General features: G+C 43.0%; 2 protein-coding genes across 3 annotated transcripts in view; both read left to right on the top strand.

Annotated features, from left to right (window-relative positions):
* Nucleotides 1–3,642, top strand: part of DCX (doublecortin) — a 149,985-nt gene extending 146,343 nt beyond the window's left edge. The window contains exons 7-9 of the mRNA XM_081564034.1: nt 1,082–1,157; nt 1,773–1,847; nt 3,446–3,642. Of these exons, the coding sequence (XP_081420160.1) occupies nt 1,082–1,157; nt 1,773–1,847; nt 3,446–3,642 (348 nt within the window). The remainder of the gene's footprint in view (nt 1–1,081; nt 1,158–1,772; nt 1,848–3,445) is intronic.
* On the top strand, nt 1,058–26,507 carry CAPN6 (calpain 6). 2 transcript variants are annotated; one of them, XM_081567211.1, is made up of 13 exons: nt 1,058–1,157; nt 7,324–7,503; nt 16,779–16,910; nt 17,974–18,182; nt 18,698–18,927; nt 19,393–19,639; nt 19,896–19,973; nt 20,086–20,272; nt 22,177–22,299; nt 22,510–22,712; nt 23,289–23,410; nt 24,186–24,322; nt 24,889–26,507. In XM_081567211.1, the coding sequence occupies exons 2-13, from the start codon at nt 7,339–7,341 to the stop codon at nt 25,069–25,071; spliced, it is 2,016 nt and encodes a 671-aa protein (XP_081423337.1). In that variant the 5' UTR covers nt 1,058–1,157; nt 7,324–7,338; the 3' UTR covers nt 25,072–26,507. The 2 variants fall into 2 exon arrangements, with proteins under 2 accessions (XP_081423337.1, XP_081423338.1); XM_081567212.1 differs by having other exon boundaries at nt 18,698–18,890; nt 19,446–19,639.
* The last annotated feature ends 253 nt before the right edge of the window (nt 26,508–26,760 follow it).

Genomic DNA, 26,760 nt, shown 5'->3' on the forward strand with positions numbered 1-26,760 from the left:
CAGAGACCAGAGTTAGAAAACTGCTCACATCTGTTTCATGAAAATACTGGTATGGGGCCAGTGTGTAGGGTGAGCACACTTCCTTTCCTTCTTAGTCTCTCCTCTCTCGGACTCAATGAGCCAGCAGCACATTTGGTGCAGGGATGGGGCAGAGGGTGGTAATTTCAGATCAAAGGTTAGAGAGCTGGGGAATGAGATACGGAGCCCTCACTCTTTCTGAAAATTGAAACAAAGAAAACAACTTGAGAATCTAGTCCCTGGAACTGTGGCCCAGGGAATGTCTCAGGGGGTAGGGCCCTAACGGGGGTGCACCATAGTATTTACAGGGCTCTTAATATCTCGCTGAAGCCTCTTGGTCAGCAGTGCAAAACCAGTTCTTGGTTCTGCTTTTCACCGAACATGGCCAGGCAGACTCTCTACAGCCCCAATGCTAGAAATTAGGCTTCTTCCAGCTTCCATGGAATCAAACTCCACTTGCTTTCCTCTTACTGTTACCCTCTCTCTGCCCTTGGCCAGAGGTAACCTGTTACTTTACAAAGCAACCTTTTCTTCCCTGTGTCCCACCAGGTCCTATTTCACTCCCACCCACTCGCTGAAGGGCTCATCACCAGCATAGATCTGTGTACCAGGGCCGGGACTGCAGCTGAGTCCACCAGAAGTTTGCCAGCACTTCGAGATTTTTCTCTCCATGTCCTCCCTTGAGTCATGCTCAGGTCTGCACTCTTAACCTCGGGACAGAAAAGTCAGAAATCTCTCAGACCCCTCCCTGAAAAGTCCTCTTTCTCCTTGGAACAGAAAGCACTTTCAAACATGGCTTTCCTGTTTTGTTTTGTTTTGTTGTTTTTCAGTTTTCTGGTGGGTGGATCTGGAGTGGGCATCCCGTTTGCACATCTGGTAGGGGCACTTTCCAGATTTTCCTCATGACTCAGGATCAGTTTCTGACTGTTAGGCGGGGCCAAGTCTCCTGAATTTAATGCAGGGCACCTCCCCCTGTGAGCAGAGCTTGGTACAGCCCAAATAGTTTTCAGGTTAAGAAAGCCAGAATCTTTGTTCAGCCGCACTTACTGGACAGACTTTGTAGGGGTTACCTGGTGAAGAGCAGCAGCGGCAGCAGCAGCGGCAGCAGCAGCAGCAGCGAGTCTCCTGGGATAACTCAGGTGAGGAGAGCAGACATTCACAAACTCATCCTGCAATCTTATTTGCTGGATAACTGAGTATCTAAATGAAGTGAAGAAACTTGAACTTTATAGGTAAACTCCACAGCTATCATTTTACAGTTTGTCTGGATTGAATATGTGTGCATAATAACAGTTTGAAAACTTCAAAACTAATGGAATTTTGAATTGCTTCTTTTAGGATGTCTAAGGTGGGTAATTGTGGATGTCTGACCATGAGATTTTTCTGGTGATATCTGCTCAGGATTTGTTTGTTTGGTTGGTTTTTTTTTGATTTTCCATTCCTGGGAGGCTAGTGTAGGAGGGAGACCACATTGTCAGGGCTTTATTCTAGCTTCTGCTGATCCCCAACCATGGACACATTGTTGACATGCAGGCAAAATCCTGGAGCCACACTGTGTGCACAAGGTCTTTAAGCCTTGGCAATGGGGTGCCTGGATGGTGCACTGCCGCGCAGGAGGGAACGGCTGCAAGGTCTTTCCTGTCTGCAGAGCTGGGACCCTCCTGTCCTGGTGACAGGTTGATCTTGGCAATTTCAGGATAGCCTTGGTTTTGTTTTCCTCTGATTTTTGCATTGGTTTAAACTTTGATTTTTAGCTGGGGCTCTCTCCACACCCCCCAACTACCCTGTTCTTGGGGCTCAGCTGGGACACTTGATCAAAGCAGGCTGGGGTGAGAAGGGACTGGAGCATTGCAATTGAAAATTAGTTCTCAGGATTTGGAGCTTGAAATATAGTGAAAAGCACGGAGGAAAATTCAACAGGTTCTGCCATTCTGACAGTCACTTCTGGCTTCAAGATAAAGTATCCCTTGTCTGTATTAATGTTTTTATTGAAAATCGGCTAATATCTCATTTGCTAATCTTTGTTGTGACATTAAGGACGTTTTATAGTCTGAAGGAATGTAGAAAAAGAATCTATGGGGGGACAGCTAACTGGCATTCCTCTTGCAGTTTGTGTGTCTGTGCGTGTGTGCGCATACACGCGTGTGTGCCTGTATGAATACTTTGGATTTGAATAGCATTCTTTATTTATCCTTGAGTCCTTAGCAGGCGAGGGAGAAGTCTAAACACTTGTGTCGTCAGGAATAGGTTAAAAAGCAGGCTTTCTGTATCCTTGGGAGTTTTCAGTCCTCAAATTAAAAGCAGAAAAAGCCCCTTTGTGACCCCCAAACAGTGTTTCTTTGATTAGCCTTAATTTGAAATCATCTCACCTTCTGACAGCAATTCAAAAACAAAACTCCTAAGTGCATTCTCGTAAGAAGAGGACAATACACATTTTCACAAGCAATGTCCTCAGGTTTTGTGTTTGCATGCTCCCCCAACCTCCGTTTTCTTTTTTTTAACTGTAAAAAAAAAAAAAAAAAAAAAGACGAGTCAGAAGATCCAGGTTTTAGTCACTAACTGTGTAACCTTGGACAAGTCCCTTTACCTCCCTGTAAAAGCAAGGAAATGGACTAAGCAATCTACCTCTAAGAGTCCATCCAGTGTAACATTCTAGAAAAATTGAAATTAGGCTTCTGAAAGGCTGTAAAATTAGAATTATAGGATGGGCTTATTCAAGCCAACAGGGGGAGAAAAGGGTTAGTGGGGGCAAATCAGCCAGAACGGAGAGGTGGAACAGAGGGGAGTTACTGAAGGGCAGAGGGGCCATTTTATATTGGTCTTTTGAATGTTTGTGAGTGTCTTATATGTGATCAAATATCCTCATTTCCCAATAAGGACAAAAAAGAGATTTAATTTGCTCAAAACGAGTGTTTCCTAATACTGCTGCCCTACACTGGTCTTCTCTGTAATAGTTAAAAAGCACATTCATATTCCTAATTTTGTTAGCTGTCCCCAATAACACCTTGAGGTGAACGGGGCAGCTATTTTAGCCCCATTGCTCTTATGGGGAAACTGAGGGACAGAGATGTTATCTACACTAAATGATGGTATCTGGGACTTGACCCTGGATCTCCTGACTACCTGTGCTCTTTTTAGGATTTTGAATTTTTTTTTTGATAGAGTTCTGCAACAATGCAATTAAAGGAAATTGTGTTTTCTGTTTTTCTTGGAATTTCTTTGAACAGAGTCTTCTCTCTGGGCAGAGTAGATGCGTCCTATATAAGGTTGGGTCATAAGACTTCTGCGGTCCCTTTCAGACCTCAGGATATCTGGCCAACTGTTTGAATCAGAACAGCCATATTTTCCCCATGGCAGACGTGTGCCCATGGGTGTGGCTATGCCTTTGCCTGTGTAGACCCGGAACACACTCTTTTCTGTATAACAGGCGGATGCCAGATTTTTATTAATTCTCCGTCTCCAAGCCCTGTTTCTCTCATCCCGTCAGCTGCAGGAGCGAGGATAGGGGTCACCAACTGTGCTGAAAGTGGCTGTGACTTCATGTCAGGGCAGAGTCAAGTCTTGAGTGTTCAGTTTGCTCTGCAAACTCCTAATTGCTTTGACCTCCAAATTCGCCCCAAGTAGAGCACATGGGGGAAACTAGGGAAAAAGGAGAAACCAGCCAGAAACAACACCCCGGGGGCCCCCTGCCCCCCCCCTCCCTTCCTTAAATGCCCTCCCCTCCCCTCTCACTCATCGCAATCGAAACCAGTTTGTAAACCGCAGACTGGATTTCTCCTATCAGATCATCACTCTTGAATAAACTGAGGCAGATTTGACTTCTTAGAGCAAAATCTGGTTTCTACTCTAAGGCTGACCCACAGGTAAAGAACAAGTGATTTGCCTCCTAAGAGTTTGTCCAGCTGCCCAAGCTTTCCAGTCCAGGGAGCAGCAAAAGCTCCTTCTCCTAAGTGCGACCTCGTGTTCTACGTGGCAGGCTCCCTCAATTTCCCTTGGCAATTCCGAACTCACCACACCCTGGGGTGTGGAGGAGCCCTGCTCAAACAGAACTGCTGAAGACCATTATCTCAATCCAAAACTCCACACTCTTTTTCACCCAGCCTCCCATAATACTAGCCCTCGAGACACAAGGTCCCTCTTCTTAAATGCGAACGTTCCCTTCGTTAGCTGGAGGCTCCCTTTCATTGATATTCAAAGCGGCTCCAGCTTTGATTCTGTTTACCCACTTTCCTATATGTGGTCTTTAACCTAGAGACTCCCTGGTCTTCACAGCTGGATGCAGCAAGTTAGCAAAGAAGGAACAATCCCTTCTCCACTCTCTTATGTCCTGACAGGGCAAGTTGTTGATGATGAACCCAATTCAAGTTTTTTAGTCTCTGAAAGTTTTCTGAGACTCAATGGGATGAACCCTGGGATGTGAAGGGTTCAGATTCCCCCATGCTTATCAAACCATGGAAATAAAGGACCTTTTCAATATTCACCACGGCAATAAATTCCAGGCAGAGTGCCTCAAAGTTAGGTATCATGTTTGCTTTGGAGAGTTTTCCTCATCTGAGCCAAAAACAAACAAACAAACAAACAAAAAACCTTCTTTAAGAAGGCAGTGAGCAAAGGAAGCAGTGTGGTGTGATAAAAGCCTGTACACTAAATCTGGTGTTACGAGAGAGCCACCATTTTCTAGCTGCTCCTTGTTTGAGCAGCCATTTCTGGAGATACAAAATGAAGGGCCCAGATAACATCTACTAAACATAGCTGCCATGAAGGGAACATGAGCTGAAATGCACCCATCAAGCAATAATTTGCCACATAAACATGAATTTTCTCCATAAGGCATTCATCCATTCTACAAATTTTCCTGAATGATCGTTGTGTGCCTAGCTCTGTGCCAGGCAGTGAGAGGGCTTACAGTGTATATGTTGCATTTATGGAGCCCTTTCTATGTATTCAAAAACCTATACACTAACCATCTCATTAGGGACAGCCACAGAATAAGGAGGATAGGATAAATAACCCCACTCCCCTGATGAGAAAATTGAGGCACAAAGAAACCAAAGTCACAACAAATGAAATATAGTTCTCCTGCTACCTAATCAGAAATTGGGGTCAATTCTAGTCTGCAAGTCCAACAGGACGTGGGACTACAATTGTACTCTAACCAGAGCCAGTGAAAGTTGAGGCTGATAGCTTGCTCTTCCTTATTTCCTGTGCTTCTCCAGAATATTTGTGCCTTCCCTCAAAGGCCTGAATGATCCACACCAGCTGTACATTCTGCCTCTGATAAAGTCAACTGGGATCATACCAGTTTTGAAAATTAAACTTGATTTTCTTTTCAGTTGATGCCATTCCTGTCTGTAGACAGGCCCTCTTGATATAACAGGGATTCCATTTGCAGGTTCCTGCCTGCCTTGCCAGTTGACCGACTAACAAGGGAGACTAGCAGGGGCAGAGGGCCTTCCCAAGAACAGGAAATACTCATTTATCCAAAATGTTCAGGGACCAGGAGGCTCTAGCAAACTAAATATCTTAATTGCCCCAGACGACCCTCCATTTGCGGTCCCCAGCCTCTGGCAATCCACCCAACCTTCCAGGAAAAGCCAAGAGGCACAGTAGTGTTTCTTATAAATTTGAGCACTCATGAAAATTGGGATCCATTTGTAAAAGGCTCCAGAACGGAGCCTGGGCACACATTCAGACTGGCTCTGATGCTGCTTAACAGAGAAGTATTACTGATACCATCCAAGATTTCACATACAATGAAATATACATTAATATTTCAAACCTATAGACAGACTTAAACCTGAAGACTGAAAGCATTTTGGTATTTGCAGTGTCCTGTAGCTTTCCATTCGAAAAACAATTGCCAATAAACAAGTACTGGTGGAAAGACTGATTATTTTCAGCTTCTTAGTCCTTGGCTTCAGAGAAAGGGTAAGTTTGTTTATATATACTGTAGGTTGCAAATAACATCAAATTAAAAATTTTTTATGGTTTTCAAATGGGGAGACTTCTTCACCAGTAAGGCATTTCAAAGCAATGCTGAAGGAACACAAAATGAGATAAAGAGGTCTGATTAATATTACACTTGTTATAAAAAAACAACTGCCTCATTATTAACTAAGTTTTGAACTGCGCTACCTACACAGATACTATTGAAAGTGCTAATTAGCTCCCCCCACAAATTTTGTCCATTTTTTAACAGATATTCTGACCTTAGCCCGATTCTTTAGTTTCAACCTTCATGTAATCACAGAATGTAGACACAGTTATCCTTAAAATAAATTTTTGAAATATTTGGTGCCATATAAATTTTACACCCCCCCACATTTAAACATTGACTGTCATGAGAGGATCATTAAAATCACTACAAATATATCTTTGTGAATCACGAAAAGCCATTGAAAACCCTGCTATTTAAAATCAAATTTGCCTTTCAAATTACCCTCATAAAAACCAGTTAGGGACATCTGAGTATGGGGCACTCTGATAGACATTGCCTAAAGAGCCACTGTATTAATTTGCTATTTAGCCATGATTATTTTTTTCAGAAAAGAAAGCAACAGTGTATTGCCATGGGATAAGAATCTATAGTCTACCGAATTAGTGTAATTGAATTTCAGAGTCTGCCTTTTATCGCAGGCAAATGATTGCATACTAGACTTTTAAGAAGAAAGACACATGCAAACTTTCTATCTTTCCTTGTCTTTGGAGGCCATCTGCTGAGCTCTGTTTCTTGTGTTGGTCTCCCTGGCCAGTAATAATGCAGAACTCTTCAATGATAAGAGGAAAGGAATTGTGTAAAAGGGCTCGTTAGAAGTGAAAGGGGCTGTTTCTCCCCCTCAAGCACAAAGTGTGTGGCCCTTCAAGGCACCAAATTACTCTGAACATAGTAAAGTTATTTTTTCCCCTTTCTCTTCAAATTTGAAATTGTTCTGTGATTGAACTTGTCTCTGCCAGTGGAAAATGGAAGATTGCCCTTTAAATTATAATGACTCATGTTTAACTCTCAATCTTAACATTTATTATCTATTTTTCCAGTAAGATTATTAAAGTGAATATTAACCTATTTGACAGATGAGGAAACTGAGACCTGGAAATGATTTAGATGCCTTACCCCAATCCCCAAACTAATTTGTTGCAGAGTCTGAGATCGTTCCCTGAAAATGGTGACTTCTCCTTTGAAACTAAACTCAAGTTGCCTGGATCCAGGAATAAATCACCGGGATGACATCTGTTGGTCTAATCTCAGACAATCTTTCAAAAACTTGAGAACTTCTTCCCTCAATAACAACAATTTTATCATTCTAGACGTAGTTTGACATCATGGGTCCTCCTCTGAAGTTCTTCAAAAACCAGAAGTACCAGGAACTGAAGCAGGAATGCATCAGGGATGGTAGACTTTTCTGTGATCCAACCTTTTTGCCCGAGAATGATTCACTTTTCTACAACCGACTCCTTCCTGGAAAGGTGATATGGAAACGTCCCCAGGTAACTTTGTGGATTCAATTCCTGTCTCCCTCTTGATCTCTTTCATCATAATTCTACTTGGTTCACTATTTCACTCACACAGTCTGCTGCATATAGACAAATTTAGCAGACAATTTTAATTTTTATAGCATAGTATCCTTTTTATGTTTTTAGAGCACAGCAAAATTAAGAGGAAGGTGCAGAGATTTCCCATATAAATGCCACCTCTCAGAGTGGTACCTTTGTTACAACTGGTGAATTTACACTGACACAGCATTATCACACGTAGTTCATTATTGACCTTAGAGTTCACTCCTAGTATATATTCTAGGGGTTTGGACAAATGTATAGTGACATACATCCATAATTCTGTAGTATTAGAATATTTTCACTGCCAAAAATTCCCAGCAGACAACTTTATAATGAGAAGTTTTATGGATCTGGGCTTCTGACTCTAACTTGAGGAATCTTGAATTTTAATCACATTGTATCAGATTTAGTAATTTAGAAAGAACCAAAAGAGAGAGATACCGTTCTTGTTTTCTTTTGGAAGTTCATCTGAGTAAATATGGTAACTCAAAAAGCTCTACTCTCATCTCTTCACTGAGTTACCACTCACGGCAACTTCAAGATAATCTCAGACCAGTAAGGAGGAAACTCCTTATATAGGCTTGTTAGTCACTCAGTCGTTTTCGACTCTTTGTGACCCCATGGACTGTAGCCCACCAGGCTCTGTCTATGGGATCCTCAGACAAGAATACTGGAGTGGGTTGCCATTTCCTTCTCCAGAGGATCTTCCCAACCCAGGGATTGAACCCGGGTCTCCCTCATAGCAGGCAGATTCTTTACCTTTTCTTTACTCTTTAGATGGTGAGCATAAATGAAATGAACTCAACAGGAACAAGATAGAGTTTGAACTGGGGGAGGGAGGCTTCTTTCCTGCTCTTTAAATATCATCATCTGCATCCCCCACCATTAGCAACGTCGGATCCAAGTAAGACTGTAGCTCTCTAACCACTTATTAATAGTTACTATGGTTCTCTGTGGAGCATCTGTAGATAGTATCTCTAGAGCAAGTGTCAGAATCCCTTCAAAAGTCCTATGTGAGCAGGAGGTCAATGTATAAAACGATAGGATGATGGCATTTGGAGAATAAATAGTAACCTGGTTAAATCTAAAGAGTCTACCAAGATAGAAGGATATTCAATCTGGGCTCCTTCCCAAAGTGGGTGACCAGGTATACAGGTCACTTAGGGTTGTTATGAAATGCAAATTTGCAGACTTTTACAATATCCTGAAGACTTTTTAATCTTATTTCATGATTATACCTTTCTGTGCACTATTGTGGAGCCAACTCGGTCAGCAACTCAAGATTTGCCTTCTTCAATGAACAAGCTATCACTCTTTAGTGTCAGTGTCCACAACTTGAACTCCTAAAAGGGATTCTTACATGAGCTACTTCACTTTATGTAGGTTGCCACCAGGGGGTGCCAAGACACATGGATCACTTTAAGTTGCTTGTTTTCTATATGATTCAAAGGCATGTCTCCATTTTTGCCCATAAAGTATGATAGCCATTGAGAATATGACTTAGAGAAGTTCTCTCCATCAGAAGGAAGATTACACTCCTGCTGGGTTTCTATGCCTCCAGTTATTGACACCCTTGTAGATCACTGACCTACCAACAAATCTGGAAAACATGAGCAGAATTCATTAGCCACAAATTCAGTATAGAGAGAGGTAAGTTTTTTCCCCAAAAACACATGGAGAAAATAGAAATATGCTGTTTGAGAGCCACTCTGGATGGTGATAATCAGGGCCATCACTCTTTTTTGATAACTGGCTATGAAAAAAGGGAGGTCAATAAGGTAGAAGTAGCTGAAAAGAAAGCAGGAAATCGAGGGAGCTTTTCTAGTGGAGGGTGTCTTTTACAAATAGGACAGACTTGAACATATTTATAGGCTAAGGAGGAAATAGTAAAGTAGAAGAGGTTAAAGACTCAGAAGAAAGAAGGGATAATGGATGGGGGTGAGGTCCTGGAGGAGGTGGCAGGGGATCTGATGGGCCATAAAATCACAAGCCAACATGAAGCCGTTCCCCAGTTGTGAACCAAGCCAACAGTGCTTCCTGTACTGGCCCATCTTTAGATACATCCTCCCCTCTCTGTCTTGGCTCAGATCTTTGTCCTTTGCCTTCATCTTTCAAATTCTGTGGATTGAGTCCTAGATGGATTAGCACTGAAGGAAAAAACTTAAAAAACGGCAATAGTCCATCTTGCCTCTGAGGTAAGCGATACTCCTTCGAAGGTGAGAGAGTGTCAGAAAGAGAAGGGAAATGGGGATGGTGGAAGAAGGAATCAGCATTTAGGGCTTGTCTGCTATTTGCCCAAATACTGTGTTTGGAGTTTTCTATACATTTTTTAAAATTTCATACTAATTTGCTATGGCTTAGCAAGGTAGGTGGTGCTTCCCTGGTAGCTCAGCGGTAAAGACTCCACCTGCAATGCAGGAGACACGGGTTCGATCCCTGGGTTGGGAAGATCCCCTGGAGAAGGACAGGGCAAACCTCTTTAGTATTCTTGCCTGGGAAATCCCATGGACAGAGAAGCCTGGTGTGCTACAGTCCACGGGGTCGCAAAAAGTCTGGAAATGACTTAGCAACTAAACAACAACAGCAAAGCAAGGTAGGTATTTAAAAATCCACTTTGATATAATTCTTTTTTCCCAGTGTAAAAAAGAAAGGTAGATACTATGTTCATTTTATTTATGAGGAAACTGTGTCTCAGGGAGAAGGTAAGAATTTTCCCAGGTTCAGACCGCTAACAAGCCGGGATTTGAACCCAGGTTTGACTACAAAGCCTGTATTAGTTTTTACTCAACCACACTGCCATGTAGGGAACATAGATTTGCTTGTGTGTCTTTTGATAAAATACGTAGCTTCCCTCCAGTGAGTTCTCACATTCCTCCTCACCATGTTGATGCTGTAAATCCATTAATTGACCCATACCCTCCCCTTTGAGAGCATACTCTGAGCTTAGCCTTTATTCAGCCCAAAGGGAGAGTCAGTTGAGAAATATTTATGTAGCACTTACTCTATGCCAGCCTCTATGCAAGATACAGACAAGATCTGAGATGAGGGCCTCCCATTATAGTTGAAGAGATGGATATTGAGCTATCAAAGAGTTAAATAATAAATTAATGCTGGATAGAGGAAATGCTATTTTAGGCATACAGACAGTAAATCAACATAAGGTTTTGAAGAAGGGGAGATCATGGTGGATTGAAGTGGTTGGGGAGGGGGCCTCTTGTGGGGAGTAAGGGAAGAAACAAGCCTCTGGACCACCATCTGAATCTTCAAAAGCTGGAGAGTAGTTTCCAGTCAGAGTGGAGGCCAAGCCTGTGGTCAAGAACCACGTCAAAATTCTCTGGCCTCCCATTAGGAAAGCTGAGAGACAGCCCTAGGCCTCTCTAAATTGGCTCAGGAAGACCTGACGGGTCGTTGGACTCACTGCCTCATTGGCAAGCAGGGTTATTTTCTGAAGTCTCTAAAAGGGAAGAAGCATGATTAACCTGATATTTTCTGTCTCTTTCCCCTCCCGGGTTGAACAACCTCCGTGTCTGTAAACATCACTGCTAATTGAACCAACTGCAGTCAAGCCCCACCATCCCAGGGCAGGATTGAGCTCCTCTTTTTCCCACTTGCCAATTATCTGCTGTGTCCTGAGGAGCCATTTTAGATTGACAGGGATTATGAGAAGGTTTTTGCTATTGTTTGATGTCAGTTCTTTGGCCCGTATCCTCCAGAGGAAAATCCTTCTCCTTAAGGTCTCCCCTGGTCCAATGACCCCAGCTACTGGCTTTGCTTCCTGGGTACACAGGTATGTTCCCCAAGACCTGTATTCCTGGGCTTTCCTGACCTCCTGGACCTTAAAAAATTCAAAGAGCTGAGTTCTACTGAGTTACCATGTGATCCTAAAATGGCAGGTAGGATTTTTAGGCTGAAATCTAACCACCAAATTCCCACAGAAAGTCTCTTCTCCAGCTCCCTCCAGCCACTCTCCCCTCCAACCCGCCTCTGGCTGTTTTTCCTGACTGACTCACACCATGCTACAATCATGTCCTCCAGTCAGACTCAACTAACCTCTGACTAAAATGGAGCAAGGCCTTGTGGGGATTTGCACAGCCAGTGGTGGGAGAAGGCACAACTCCTGCACAAGATCTGTTAGCTCTCCTGGTCAAGTTTTGAGTTCAGCCTCCACTACCATTGACCTTGCCCAGGTCTTCCACCAGGGAGTACCCTCCCTGGGGGCCATTTTACTACCTTGTATGGGAAGAGGCTGATGAAGTTCTGTATTAAAGCAAAGGTGGGAGGAATGGAAGGAAAAGGCTGAGAGGAGATTTTAGAAGCAGCATACACAAGCCTCGGTGGTAGATTACATATGGTGGTGATGGTGGTTTAGTCACTAAGTTGTGTGCGACCCTTTTGCAACCCCATGGACCATATGCCACCAGGCTTCTCAACCTAAGGATTGAACCCATGTCTCCCGCATTGCAGACAGATTCTTTACTGACTGAGCCACCAGAGAAGCCCAGATTACATATGAGGGACCAATAAAGGAGGAAACATATCTCTCTGTGCTAATAAAATCTAACACCCAGTTGAATGTAACACCTTTGTAGTGTAGTTTGGGCCTAGACTGCTCATCAATTCCTTTTTCTTCCTGGAGATCACATCCCTTCACCTGAATAGTCCTAAGTGTTTTTAGCTGTTGACACAATCAAAGGGAGTTGAATAGGCCCATACTCTTACCATCTTTCCTATTTATTTTAGATTCTGAATTAAAAAAAAAAACACTAACAGCTTTAGGAAAGTATAATTTATATATCATAAAATTCAGCAACTTTATCAAAGCAATGATTTTTTAAAAATTTACAGAGTTATGTAAACATCACCACAATCCAGTCTTAGACCAGTTGCATCAACCCAATACAATCCACTGTGTACATTTGCTGTGAGTAAACCCTCCTACACCCAGTCACAGGCAATCACCTATCCACTTTTGGTTTCTGTTGGTAAAACATTCTCTTCCCATTCCTAGATTTGCCAATTCTAGACATTTCCCTTAAAATGGAATCATAAAACTGACTTGCGTCTTTGATTAGCATAATATTTTGAAGCAACATCCATGTTGTAGCATGTACTCGTTTTGCTTTATTGCCGAACTGTATCCCATTGCAGATACACAAATTTTTCCCAATAAAGCAGTTTAGGATTTACCCCTGGAGTCTCCTTGAAGTAGTCTGAAGGTTTAAAGAAGATAATTCTGTACTGACTTGCTTGTCCAGTTTGAAAGTGGAAGTTGAACTTCAGGTATTATTCTACAGCTCCATATTGAATTTTCCTTGGAGGGGTTAGGAAGGAAGAGAATGTTTTACCGATGATAAGATCTTCATGCAGAAGCAAAACTCCACAAGGAAAGTGGATTCCTTGAGCAGAGGGGCCAACATTGGCCCCTGAGAGGAGGTCCACCTACATGTTCTGTCTGGAGATGGTACAATTTTCTAAGCATAAGGTAACTGCTTGAACTAGCTGGTAAAGCCCTCGGATTCTGAATGGCAACCCTAGGCCTTTCAGGATGACTTAGAATCCTGGACTTACTCGTAATGTACCTACTACAGGGCCGGCCTCACTTGTAAGTGTCCACACTGACCCCGGCCCCACAGGACTGCTAGACAGCCTGTAGTGCTTTTGAAAGTGCCTCTGTTCTTCTGGCCGCTGGTTTTCTAGGCAGCCTTTCACTTTACTGTGGTTCTTGAGGTTTACCCTGGACCTCAGTGTTTATTGTCAGCAAATTTCACCTGTGTAAAAAAAAAAAGGCACTAAAGATGTGGATGTGGTACGTGCTATATAGAGTGTGGGGGGCTCTAAGGCTTATAATGGTAAGCCCCCTTCTCCCCCGACCCCAAGGAGTCTGGGAAGGGAGATGAGGTAAGGAACAATGAGAGGGTCTTTCAGTGCTCAGCTAAGGCAACATATTTCTTAGAGACGCTGCTTTGCTTGTCGAAGGCTTTGGCTCCGGGATGGGGGTCTGCAGAGAACATTCCTGGACTTACTCTTGGTGCTTGACTTCCTAGTTGTGCGTTTTCCCACTAAGAAGTGATTTGCCTTGACAAACAGCCCAGTTCCAGGATCATGTTGACGCCAACACAGCTGGGAACAATTAGGGGTTCAGCAATCTTCCCTACTTCTCAAGCCACCCAAATATGTGACTGTGTGAGCTGTGACCTCTCCTCCAACTCCACTCCCTACCAGAGCTTGGGCTGATATGTCCCATCTGCACTCTGCATCTCAGCTTTGACTTACAGGGAAATTTCTCCAGCCTTGCTTCCTTACCCCCACAGGAATTATACTGAGTTGTCCAAATCTAGGGGAAAATGCAATAAGAAGCCATTTCATTGTTTTCAAATTTGTCACCAAAAAATCCACTTGGCTGTAGATTTGCATTGGCTCATTACCCTTTACCCTTTCTACCTCCTTAGCTGTTTCTAGTCTTTCACTTCCTTAAAGAGGCGAAAAAAAAATGGCTTGATAAAAATGTTCTCCCATGTTTCACATCATGGTGCTGACATACATAAGAGTTTGATTCATATTTAGTGGATGAGGTTGAGGAGATTAAAGCTCATTGGTAATATTATATTTAGCCTGGAACCAAAAGCTAAAACATGTCTGAAACCAGTCTTCCAGAATGAGGGAGAGTTTTTCAGTGAGCATTAAGCAGAGACATAAAACCCTGGGATGGATGACTGAGAGAGCTGGTTGTATCTCCACCCCTGAAGAACTGCACAGTATTATCCTTTACATGGTGGCCATTAATAAACGTAAAGGAAAAAGGATGGACTAGTTGATGTTTAGAAGTTCCTTCTCTATCTGTATGTGAGGAACCTAAAGCTTTAATCCTAGGTCTACTAACTAGCTGAATGCCAGGAGGGGTGAGTTACTGCCCTTCTCTGAGCCTGCTTCCTCATTTGTAAAATAAACAGGTTGACTAAATAGTCTCTAAATTCCTTTCAGGCTTGACAGTCTATGGACTGTTAACTTATTTTTTTAAACCCATTGTTAAATAACCATCCATCATGTATGAAGAGTGGTGAAGTAAAACTGGGGCATGGGCCAGTTTATGAGGGGAAGTGGAAAATAAGGTGAGGTTTTTTTTGCCCAAATATATATTCTCCCATGATTGCACATAGCTTTACAAACATGCACGTGCTCACACACACACACACACACACACACACTGTATATAAAATAATCACCTTCAGATTAGTCAACAAGAGAATAATTATACAGTTCCTCTATTTTAGTTCTGCTTCCATGTCTCTTTGCTTATTTATATGATCCTTTAGGTCTTAAATAGAAGTTGACCTGCCAAAAATGTTTGCTGAGCCTAGATCCCTGCTATGAATGAAAGCCTTGTGGAAATTCAAGACTAATGTGACCACAACCACTAATAACTCCACACAAAACCAGCAAGTAATTTGCCTCTATAATCTAAAAGCACACTTTTCCACATATCAGTGTTCACATTACTGATTTTTCATGCTAGGAAATATGCATTATCTAAGTCCAGGAAATCATGGTATAACTTTTCATCTTGCTCCACATAAGATGGTAATGCATAGCTCAGAAAGGAAAAATTGGGTTTCATTTTATCTTAGAAGGGGCAAAGGAACAAACAGAAAAGAAAGAATATCAAAACTGAATTCACCCAACACACCTGCTCTATGCTCCATAAGTGAAAAAAAAACAGGCGGTTCCCAACTCATGAAAAAATTTTGTCTTCTTCTAAGGCAAAAATGTAATGATGAGACACCTAAAAAAAAATACCAGAAAATACAAAGTTGACAACCCACCTAACTCTCTCCTTTTGGCAAAAGGATGACCAATTAATCTTCAGTTTGGTCTTATCCTTGCCCAGAATGTCTGTTCCTTTCCAGAGTTATTTTGGCTTTTAAAGAATATATGGAATGTTTCATTCTGTAGACCAGACCCTTCATCAAAGAGAATTATGTCCATTAAAAAAAGAGTTTTGAGAACCAGAAAAATATAGATGTCTATTTAATAATTTTTAAAGGATATATGTCTAGATTTTCTTTCCATTTGAGACTAGGATCTATTTCTGCTGGGTAAGCAGAATGTCAAGGTACTGGCCAAAGGCCTCTTCCACGAAGCTGTCTCCATCTACCCAAGACTTCATTGGTATTTCCTGCCTTTGAGCTCTCCAAGGGCTGATACTCTGAGTCACACAAACGTGTCTTCAATTATATGGTGTCATGTATGTGGCTATGCCTCTGTCCATGCCTGTCTCTCTATTCATTATACCTCCGTACCACTCTCGTGTCCAATTGCTAACTCTAGTCATTCTTAAGGCTTCAACCTGAGCACTGACACTACTATTCAAATTATCCCACCTCCCACCAGGGAAACTTGGGGATCTTTCCTTCAGGCACTGGTTATAGTTTGAAAATGCCTCTATTACTTTGTGTTGTAATTGTATTATTTGGGCTTCATTTTCCTCCTTGCAGTGGGAATGGCACAGCTAATGATATATTGGGGAAAGACACACGTACACCCCTAACAAACACTGCAGCCAGTCTGTCCAGCATCCCTTGGAACATCCACTGGAGAAAAAGAGTGTCCGTTGAAGTGCTCCTCAGAACGGCCTATTACCACCTGCTATTAGCGCTGCTGCCATCTGCGTTCATCCAAGGATGTAGGGAAATCTAGTTGCCATGGAGACCGCTGTTGCCTTTGCTTTTTATTAGGAATGGGTTTCATATATAAGGTCTCCTAACTCATTTTCCTAGAGAGGGAGAAGCATTAATGTCCACCTCCATCAGACCTTGTCTTTTAAATGCAATCACCCTTCCAAGTACAGGCACTTCAGGAAATCTCATCCTGACAAATAGGATCAAAATGTAATGTGCTAATCCCTTGCTCTCCTCTTTACAAGCTTTCTGCTGCTGCAAAAACTATGTCTGAGGGCACCAGCACATTTCATCCTGTCTCATTCTCACCCTCTCCTTCTACCCCCTCACATGACCCTTTTCCGTGGCTTGATGATCTACTGCTTTGTGTTTGTTCTCACAACCCCACAACCTTCCCTTTCTCCCACCTGTGGATGTCCTGGTCATCTTTTGATCTTACCTCATCTGTGAGGTCTGTCCTGTGCAGCTGAGCTCACACTGTCTGATGGGAAACACATCTCAGATTCTTAGAACCAATTGTTGTATCCACAGGACATCTGCGATGACCCTCGTCTGATTGTGGGCAACATCAGCAACCACCAGCTGACCCAAGGGAGACTGGGGCACAAGCCAATGGTTTCTGCGTTTTCCTGTTTGGCTGTTCAGGAGTGTCACTGGACAAAGGTATTCTCCCTTCTGCAGGACCTCACTTGGCTTCTACCTTCTTGTCTTCTTTAGTAACTTTAGGAAAAGTCAGCTCATAACTTTCTTAGCTTGTTTAATTCCTGAAGTCCAAAGTATTCACTATTGGAGGTGATTTTCCTCCATTTTATTACGACAATTTTCACAAATACAGAGAGTTGAATGATTTTTATGGTCAACATCCATTTACTCACCTGCGTTCTACCATTAACATTTTGCTCTATTTTCTTTGTTACACGTATCAGTTGATCTTTTGTTCACTTGCAGTACTTTGACTCAGTAGCTCTGCATACTTACACTCTCTGTACCTACTGGGGTAAAAAAAACCCCACTGGGAGCCAGGAAGTCACTGACAGATATGAATAAAAGAAAAGGTGAGAAAGATGGAAATATATCCTTGAAAATGTTCTAATAAATTATTAAGAGTACAAGAATTCCTATGGCATTCAGGCAGAGTTCAAGGCAATGAAGTGTTGATTTGGGACAAAGGTAGAGCATTTTCTTCAGAAAAACTATTTTAGAAGCTGAAAGTGTAATAGAATTTTAAAAGGAGAGTTTCCAAAATGTAATTTTATTCAAGGTGTGAATAAAATCTATCATCTATAGAATCTGCCCGAACTCTCTAGGGTGGACCTCTAAAACCACAGGGGGGGCCTTGTGTTTTGAATAATTTTTGCTTTTTAAAAAAATGCCTTGTTTATAGGGCTGAATATGCAACCATGAATATGTTTGTGTAGACAGTTTCTCATGATCAACTTTTTAGATTATCTGTGGAAAATAATTTAAGCCATAACTTGCTGCCCCTCGTGATCCTGTGTGTATTCAGGGCAAGCATGGTAATACTATTCTCAACAAAACTGAACTGGGGAAGCAAAAATTGTGGGAGGGGGGAATACCCTACCAGGGACTTCCTTAGACCCAAGCTAAATGTATTTGGTATGTTTCCTGTTGCCCCATGGATTTTCCAGAAGTCAACTGTAACCTCAATATCTGGATATGGTCTGGTGAATAAAAGTTGACTGATTGAATGTTCTTATATTTCCAGACAATCCCCAACCATAAGGAACAGGAATGGGACCCTCGAAAACTAGATAAATATGCTGGGATATTTCACTTCCGGTTCTGGCATTTTGGAGAATGGACCGAGGTGGTGATTGATGACTTGCTGCCCACCATCAATGGAGATCTTGTGTTCTCCTTCTCCACCTCCATGAATGAGTTTTGGAACGCTCTGTTGGAAAAAGCTTATGCCAAGTAAGGAAGTGGGGGGTTGACTAGTCAGTGGTCAGGCTACACAAGGGAAGGAAGGTCATATTTGTCCTTGGGAACTCATACTCATGCTCTCCCAGCTTAGCCTTGGGTGGGATGTCAGGCAGATCCAAGGCATTGCTTTGGACCTGGGACTGGCCCTCCATAATTCTAGATGAGAAAGAAATAAGCTGATCCAATTTCCATTAAACCCCTACCTGCTCCCTCAGAAAGGTGCCAACTTTCTGAGGCTAAGCTAAGGATCACATGACATTATGGCCTCAGATTTCCTCCTTGTCTAATATTTACTGGTAGAAAGAAGTTTCATGCATGGACTTAGATCAACATAGCCTAAGCCTAGAAATATGACTATGGTCTCAAAATCTCTCTCCTTCTGTACCTAGAGAAAAGCTAGCTGGTAAGGACTGACTGTGCAAGGAGTGTTCTAATTTTGAGGGAGCAAGATGTCTTAGACCTGGAAAAATAATTTTACAAAGGTAACTTTGCATATTTGCCCCTAGGCTCCTTGGCTGTTATGAAGCCCTTGATGGTCTGACCACCAGTGATATCATTGTGGACTTCACTGGCACACTGGCTGAAACTGTTGACATGCAGAAGGGAAGATACACTGATCTTGTTGAGGAGAAGTACAAGCTGTTTAAAGAACTGTACAAAACATTTACCAAAGGAGGTCTGATCTGTTGCTCCATTGAGGTTTGTACTCATCAAAACAACTCTTTACTCACTTTTGGTGGAGGAGACCATGACATTTAGTGTGGAACGTGACCCTAACCCTGGAGATCCAAGACAAGCCACTGTGAAACTCAGAAAGCTAACAATAGACGCTGAGCCCTGGTGCAGAGGCTAAGGATATTTAACGTATCACCCTTTTGTACCAATCATTCCAACCTGGCGATGCAGCATTCAAGCGGATATAAATAGCCTCTGCTAAATTATTCCTCCTACCTCTGCTCCTGAATGTGGAGGTTATAGCTGTTTGCTCAAAGAATTAACCAGTCCCACGAAATTTTGATGCTCTTCATATCAATGCAATACCATGGGTCATTTGTATTGTTTGAGTTATATTAAATTCTTCTCTTCTTTTCCTTGGCTGGCTTTATGTCAAGTTAGGCGGCAGGAACAAATTCCCATGTACATAAGAGAACTAGTTTCAACCATACTGGTGTAAACCAATCAAGGAAGAGGAGGAGCCAAGCCTTGGCTCTCCCAATTCTTGTGCCTTTATGTATGTTTTTTTTTTGTTCTCAGTTTCCTGACCAGGAGGAACAAGAAGTTGAAACTGATTGGGGTCTGCTGAAGGGCCATACCTACACCATGACTGATATTCGCAAGATCCGCCTTGGAGAAAGACTTGTGGAAGTCTTCAGTACTGAGAAGCTGTACATGATTCGTCTGAGGAACCCCTTGGGAAGACAGGAATGGAGTGGCCCCTGGAGTGAGATGTGAGTGGCTTTCCACTCTGATGGCTGCATACCCCAAACCCTATAACTTCTCCCAATTCCATCCCTCTAGGCTACTAGTGGGCTGTCAATGCTTAGTGACATCTGTGGGTTCTTCTCGGGCATGGAGTCTGTGACTTAGCTGACAGTGAAACAGAGCTGTCCCAATCCTCATGCATTCTGTTCCTTTGGCATCCTGTTTCCTGTCGGAAGTCAATGGCAAACATACTGGCTTATTCCTTTGTTCATTTGCCTTTAGTTCTGAAGAGTGGCAACAACTGACTGCAGCAGATCGCAAGAACCTGGGGATTGTCATGTCTGATGATGGAGAGTTTTGGTGAGGAGAAGTTTTCTGTGCTAAGAGAATTGAGGCTTTCACATGGAACTGCAGGGGTGGGTAGGTATTAAGTAGCATCTTCATTTCTTTCTCCTGCACTCCTTCCATTCAGGATGAGCCTGGAGGACTTTTGCCGCAACTTCCATGAACTCAATGTCTGCCGCAATGTGAACAACCCACTTTTTGGCCACAAGGAGTTGGAGTCCGTGGTTGGATGCTGGACTGTGAACGATGATCCCTTAATGAATCGTTCGGGAGGCTGCTATAACAACCGTGATACCTTCCTGCAAAACCCCCAGGTTTGAACCAAATTCTTTTTGTCTTCATTATCAAGGCAATAGGGCTTCCCTGGTGGCTCAGAGAGTAAAGAATCTGCCTGCAATGCAGGAGACCTGGGTTCAATCTCTGGGTCAGGAAGATCCCCTGGAGAAGGGAATGGCAACCCACTCCAGTATTCTTGCCTGGAGAATTCCATGGACAGGGGTTGCAAACAGTCAGACACGACTGAGCAACTAACACTTTCACTGTTCACTATCAAGGCAATAGGAAGCCAGGTCTCACCTCGGAATGTTTCTTTGACATCAGTTCTCCCACTGGCCACTATTGTGTAATATTCATCAACCAAGATGAAGACGGATGGGCTCAGATGCTTGTAAAGCACAGTAGGCTGTGTCTCTTTGCAGAGGTGTGATTTGGCAACATTATCAAATCCAAGCCACCTCCTCTGGCTGCCTCTCTCTTGGCTATATTGCTGGGTATGCTTTGACACTCCCTGCTTCCTTGTGATGGCCCCACATTGGAGGGAGAGAATCTGCTCTTTGATGCCTTCTCAATTCTTTTTTATATCTTTACTGCCTAATTGCTCTCTGGGGTGCATACTTACTATATGTGTCCTCTTTCTCAGGCAGATGATTCTCCTGAACCCCATCATTATGACTCCCTTTTCTCGTCTAGAATCTCAGGTCATTATTCCCAGGATTTGAATCACTACCATATCAATGAACCCATTCCATTCACCTCCCATTACAACGCTATGCCAGGTGACACATTAGAGGTCAAGCCCAGGCACACCTCAAAGCAAAAAATACAAACATCCAAAGCCTAAACCTATAATAACCTTGATGCTTTGATCCACAAATGTGCGATGAGGTAGCCCACAGGAGGCAAGAATTCTGACTGTACTGCAGCCTTAGCCATGAGTGTTTTCTTTCCATGAACCTCACTGGCAGCCATTTTGAAAGATACTAAAGTTGGTGGGCTGCTTTGCTTAACTCATACTTTTCTCCTTTCCTTCTACCTTAATTGTCCCTAAAGAGAAGAAAGCTCCTATTACCACCTCCCTTCATTTACAACCCTGGAAATGCTTTAATTGTCAGGCACATATACCAAACTGGTGAAATGGACTTTTTTGGCTTCACTGTTTAAGTGTCTTCACACGATAGATCTCTGGGGGCCTTGTGAACCTATGGTTTTGCATCTGTTTCCTGTTTCTTTCTAGGAGGGAGAGAAAGACACACATACACACACACACACACACACACACACACACACAGAAACAGAGACAGAAACAGAAAAAGAGAGAGATAAAGAGAGACAGAGGCAGAGAGAAAAATATGATGCCTTTTAAACTCACTTCCCAATGGCATGATTCCCCAAATTATGTTTGGAAAGTCTCTAACACAGCCCTGTAGCTTCCCTATGACAGTGATAGTGAAGCATCAATTCACCAAGGAACTGCATCCAACCCCTCCCACAAGTCCCACATCTGGGCTGGCAAAAAGAAGCTAGCCTAGGGGAATGCTGCTGTGTCAGGTTAGGTCAAGCAAGAATGCTTTCTGTCTTTATAGATTCTTGATTTTTCTTGTGTACAACTTAAAAAATAAGGGGATAATTGAAAAAAAAAGACCAAGAGCCTAACCAATAATTTATTAAAAGAAAGCATACCCTCTTTGGAATCAGAAGCCTGGGCATGAAGTTGTGTCTCTCAACACATACTGAATGCCATAGGGAGAAACAAACATTAGAATCCACAGTTAGCAAGTCAATGAATTATCCAAGGTCTCATTTTCTGGTCAGTGGCAAAGCCCAGGACATAACCCAAGTCTCTGCTTCGAGAGGTAGAGTTTTCCTCCCTGACATTTGAGCTGACACAGCTGAAACAGAAGTACATTAACTAAGCTCCTTGGTGGCCTCTTTTCTCTAGTACATCTTCACTGTGCCAGAGGATGGGCACAAGGTCATCATGTCTCTACAGCAAAAGGATCTGCGCACTTACCGCCGCATGGGAAGACCTGACAATTACATCATCGGCTTTGAGCTCTTCAAGGTAAGAATGGGCCTTTGGAGCAGAGATGGTAATGGCAAACAGCGTCAAAATTAGAATGCCTTGGGGTTAAGAGAATTAAGAAAGGTGGCGGGGTGAAGCTAGTAAGAGGACCTAGAATCTTCCAAAACCAAAAAAACAAACAAACAAAAAAAAACCAACACCAACTATGATGTGAGTGCAATGGAGCGTTTCCTTCTCTTGCATTTCCAGGTGGAATTGAACCGCAAATTCCGCCTCCACCACCTCTACATTCAGGAGCGTGCTGGGACCTCCACTTACATTGACACACGCACCGTGTTTCTGAGCAAGTACCTGAAAAAGGGCAACTACGTGCTGGTCCCAACCATGTTCCAGCATGGCCGTACCAGCGAGTTCCTCTTGAGAATCTTCTGTGAAGTGCCTGTCCAGCTCAGGTGCCATTTCCTTGGCTAGCCCTGCCAACTCCTATTCTGGGCTTTGCCTCCAAGTCCTAACCCCATTGGCCCTCTCTCCCTAGATGGATACTCAGGGGGCCAAGTTGTGCAAGTCAGATTTAACTGAAATGATGGCAGGAGAACCATGTCTCAAAAAGGGGTGGTTTGTGAGGAATTCCCCATGAAGATCTGGGCTTCAGTGCTCTGAGCTGCCATTTAAGGAGAAAGGGCCTATAGCCCAAGTTTTTCCGCTTATATTTTATCTTCTGTTCTCTGGCTGACTCTCTCTTCTCTTAAACAGCTGGCCCTCCTCATTGTGTCTCTCTTATGTTCTGAGTGCTGGGTCACCAAAGCTACCTTTTCACCCCAGCCCTGCCTACTCTGATCTTTATCTTCTGAGCCTTAAAGCAAGGGGAAAGGAAAACATACCCATAAAATATAAGCCATGTCTGGGGAGGAATGGGCTAGGCCACTTGGCATTTCATGTTTTTCAACAACGAGGTCGGCTTTGGCGAGCCTTTCTCCTCATCAAAGGGCATTCGTCGTGGATGACGTGTCTTCCTTTTGATGTTCCAGGGAGCTGACTATGGACATGCCCAAGATGTCCTGCTGGAATCTGGCTCGTGGCTACCCCAAGGTTGTCACCCAGATCACTGTGCATAGCGCCGAGGGCCTGGAGAAGAAGTATGCCAATGAAAGTAAGAAATACAGGGGTGTCTGGGAAAGCAAAATGCAGTTTCACTTATTGCATATATTATTAGAAAAGATGGTCACAGATGAGCCTCTCCAGTGGTATTTTCAGTGTAGAAAAGTCAGAATGGCTGTCAACCAAGTTAGGAAAATGGGATATAAATAAACAAGGTCCTACTGTATAGCACAGGGAACTATATTCAATATCCTGTGATAAACTGTAATGAAAAAGAATAGTTTAAAATAATGTGTATATATTGTATACATAAAATATATAAACATACATATATATTTAAAGGGTTATATATATTATATATATAAGTATATATATTTAAAGGATAGATATATATATATGCATATGTATATATATATAAAGGATTGACAGAAAAATTTGTTTGGGCTTTTCCACAACATCTTACAGAAAACCCAAACAAACATTTTTGCTATATATATATATATATATATATATATATATATATATATAAAACTGAATCACTTTGCTATATAGTAGAAATTAACACTATGTTGTAAATCAACTATGCTTCAATTAAAAAGGAGAAAATGGGATATAAGTGTCTTTGGGCAAGGCCTATCTAGTATTCATTTTTATATCCTTCTATAAAATAAAGAAAAGAAAAGGAAAGTAGACACCAAAGTCCTAGGTCATTCTACTAACCGGGTATTATGCTAAAAGTCCCTGAGTAGACTTAGTGAGATCATTTTGACTATCCAGGAGGAGGACTTTTCATCACTGCATTCAAAATAATGGTTACTTTGTTCCAGCTGTAAACCCATATTTGATCATCAAGTGTGGAAAGGAGGAAGTCCGTTCTCCTGTCCAAAAGAACACCGTTCATGCCATTTTTGACACCCAGGCCATTTTCTACAGAAGGACCACTGACATTCCTATTATAGTGCAGGTAAGGACGTGAACAGGGACCCGCAGAGTGGCTCCTATTCACTACTAGATACTAGATGATCCCAAGTGCATCACAGATGACTAGGATACAGAGCAAGAGTTATTTTGGGTTATTTGTTTTGTACTCAGATACCTCCCACCAGGCACAATCACTGACTTCCTTATGAATGTCCATCCTAAATATATTCTCCTCCACATATTTCATTGTGGGCAGAAACCCACATGCTGTCAGATTCACATGCTAACACAGGCACGGCAAATTCCCATGTAGGGAAGCATATGCCAGTTCACATGGCCCTCAGCCTGCTAGGTCAGAATGGATCACTATGGTTTGGCTGTGTTCCCCTGACTTACTGCTTCTGACCAGCTGCCAAGTTTGATCCTGAACTCTGCTTTTCATCTCTGCTCTTTGAGGTACTTTTCTCCTACTCAGAGCGGTATCAGCAAAAAGTCCTTGGTTTTTAAATAGCCCTTTCTAAGTCCAGCATTAAGTTCCACATGCCACAGGGTCAGAGTCCAGTGTCACAGAGGGTTACTCACCTTCACTCTGTTGACTTGTCTCTCCAGGTATGGAACAAGCGAAAGTTCTGTGATCAGTTCCTGGGCCAGGTTACCCTGGATGCTGACCCCAGTGACTGCCGTGAATTAAAGTCACTGTACCTGCGTAAGAAGGGTGGCCCAACTGCCAAAGTGAAACAAGGCCACATCAGCTTCAAGATTATTTCGAGCGATGACCTCACTGAGCTCTAAATGTCCAGCTCCAGGGAAGCCTGACAGAGCTCTTCCATTCTTTCATTTTCTGTCAGATGCTAATTTTTTTCTAGGATTCCCAATCTTTTGAGAGAGAAATTCACAGTAATTAACTTTCCTTTTCTTCTGATAAGTTCCCTATACCTCTTGATCCAAGTAGCATAAGTAGCTACATAACCTATTTACCTCCAGCAGCTGGACAGGGGGAGGTGACAGTCCCATCTGGAGATTAGACAGATGTTGGCCAAGAAAAAAGATCTCTGGGGCTTCTGGGGGTGAGAGTCGAGCAGGACAACATCAGCCTGGATACTCTACCGATGTCATTGCCGTTTTCAGGTCCCCAATATGTCTCCCCTGTAGGGCATGTTGAGGAAGGGGGAGGGGTGATCGAGGCCAAGCAGGTCTAGCCTGACATCCCAGCTCCTGACTGAACACTACAGCAGTCCCAGCAGCATTTTACACAGCAGCCACAGTCTGTTCATATGTCCCAAGCCCTTACAGCCATCACTACCACCACCATCAGTCAACACCACCATCAGTCTCCACGTCTGGAAAGAGTAGTCCTGCCCTAATCCAAGTCACCCCCCAAGTAGGTTTTACCTTCATGTTGAGGAAGCTTCCTAGGTGCTTAATCAAGAGCTAGAGTTCCCTGAGGCTCAGTCAGTGGAAAGGGCCTGAGCTCCAGCTCCACAGAAACCAGCTGTGTGCCACAAGAGGGAAAAGTGGAAGAAGCTGCAGTGGGAGACAAAGCCTCGGTCCCCCACCCATCCACACACACCTACACTCACACACGCGCACGTGGGCGCGCACGAACTACCGTTCAGGCAGTCAGTGGGCAAGAGGAAGGATGAATAAGGACCACATAGGATGAAAAGATGAAAGAGTCCATCCAGGCGTAGTTCAGCCAGTTTGGGGCCCCTGACTGCAATGTGAAACCTCCTGCTGCTGCTAGGTTTACAAACAAGCCCGTTGCCCTGTGCCTTCTAATATCATTGGTACTGAAGACCCCATCTGGGGGCTTGAGCCCCCTCAGGCTTCCCAGTTGGAAAGCGTCACTCCCTGGGGGTGTTTGTTTGCCCTCTTGTTTTTTTTTCAGTCCTTCTACAGAATTTTCTTTGAAATGTTCTTCCCTCCACCTCATCTATCAACATTTTACCCCTCCTTCAAGGCCCAGCATAAATGCCACATCCTCCATGAAGCCTCTCCCCATCCTCCAACCTTCACCTCCTAGAATATCTCAATGCTTCTGCAATAATGAATACAATGACATAGCTGTAGCCCTTAGTGTAGTTCAGCACGCGATCATTTAAAAAATTATTTTGTAGATTATTTTTAGCTCACTCTTTCCTATCACGTTTTTCAGTCTAACTTCTCCACTGTCTTCACCACACTGCCTTACGTAATCCAAAGCACAATAAAGTTCACATTTAATTAACTGACCAGTCTTGACTTGATTTGGCGGCACCAGAGAGATGGCAAGAGTGGCCATCTGCAGAGACTCTTTTGGGAGCTGTTCAAGGGGTGGGGGTGGGGGGGTGAGGGAAGGGGTACTTGGTGTAACCTGAGCCCAGGCATGAGTCTGATGAATGTAGAAGCCTTGGTTCTATTCATCCAGGTGGGGGTGGGGGTGGGGCTGGTAGATTGGAGTAGGGGGTTCCTTTTCTAGTCGGGATATTTGTGTGGTATCCG

The sequence above is a fragment of the Giraffa tippelskirchi genome, chromosome X, assembly GCF_054371585.1.
Source record: "Giraffa tippelskirchi isolate mGirTip1 chromosome X, T2T-mGirTip1v1.2.pri, whole genome shotgun sequence".
NCBI classification, from domain to species: domain Eukaryota; kingdom Metazoa; phylum Chordata; class Mammalia; order Artiodactyla; family Giraffidae; genus Giraffa; species Giraffa tippelskirchi.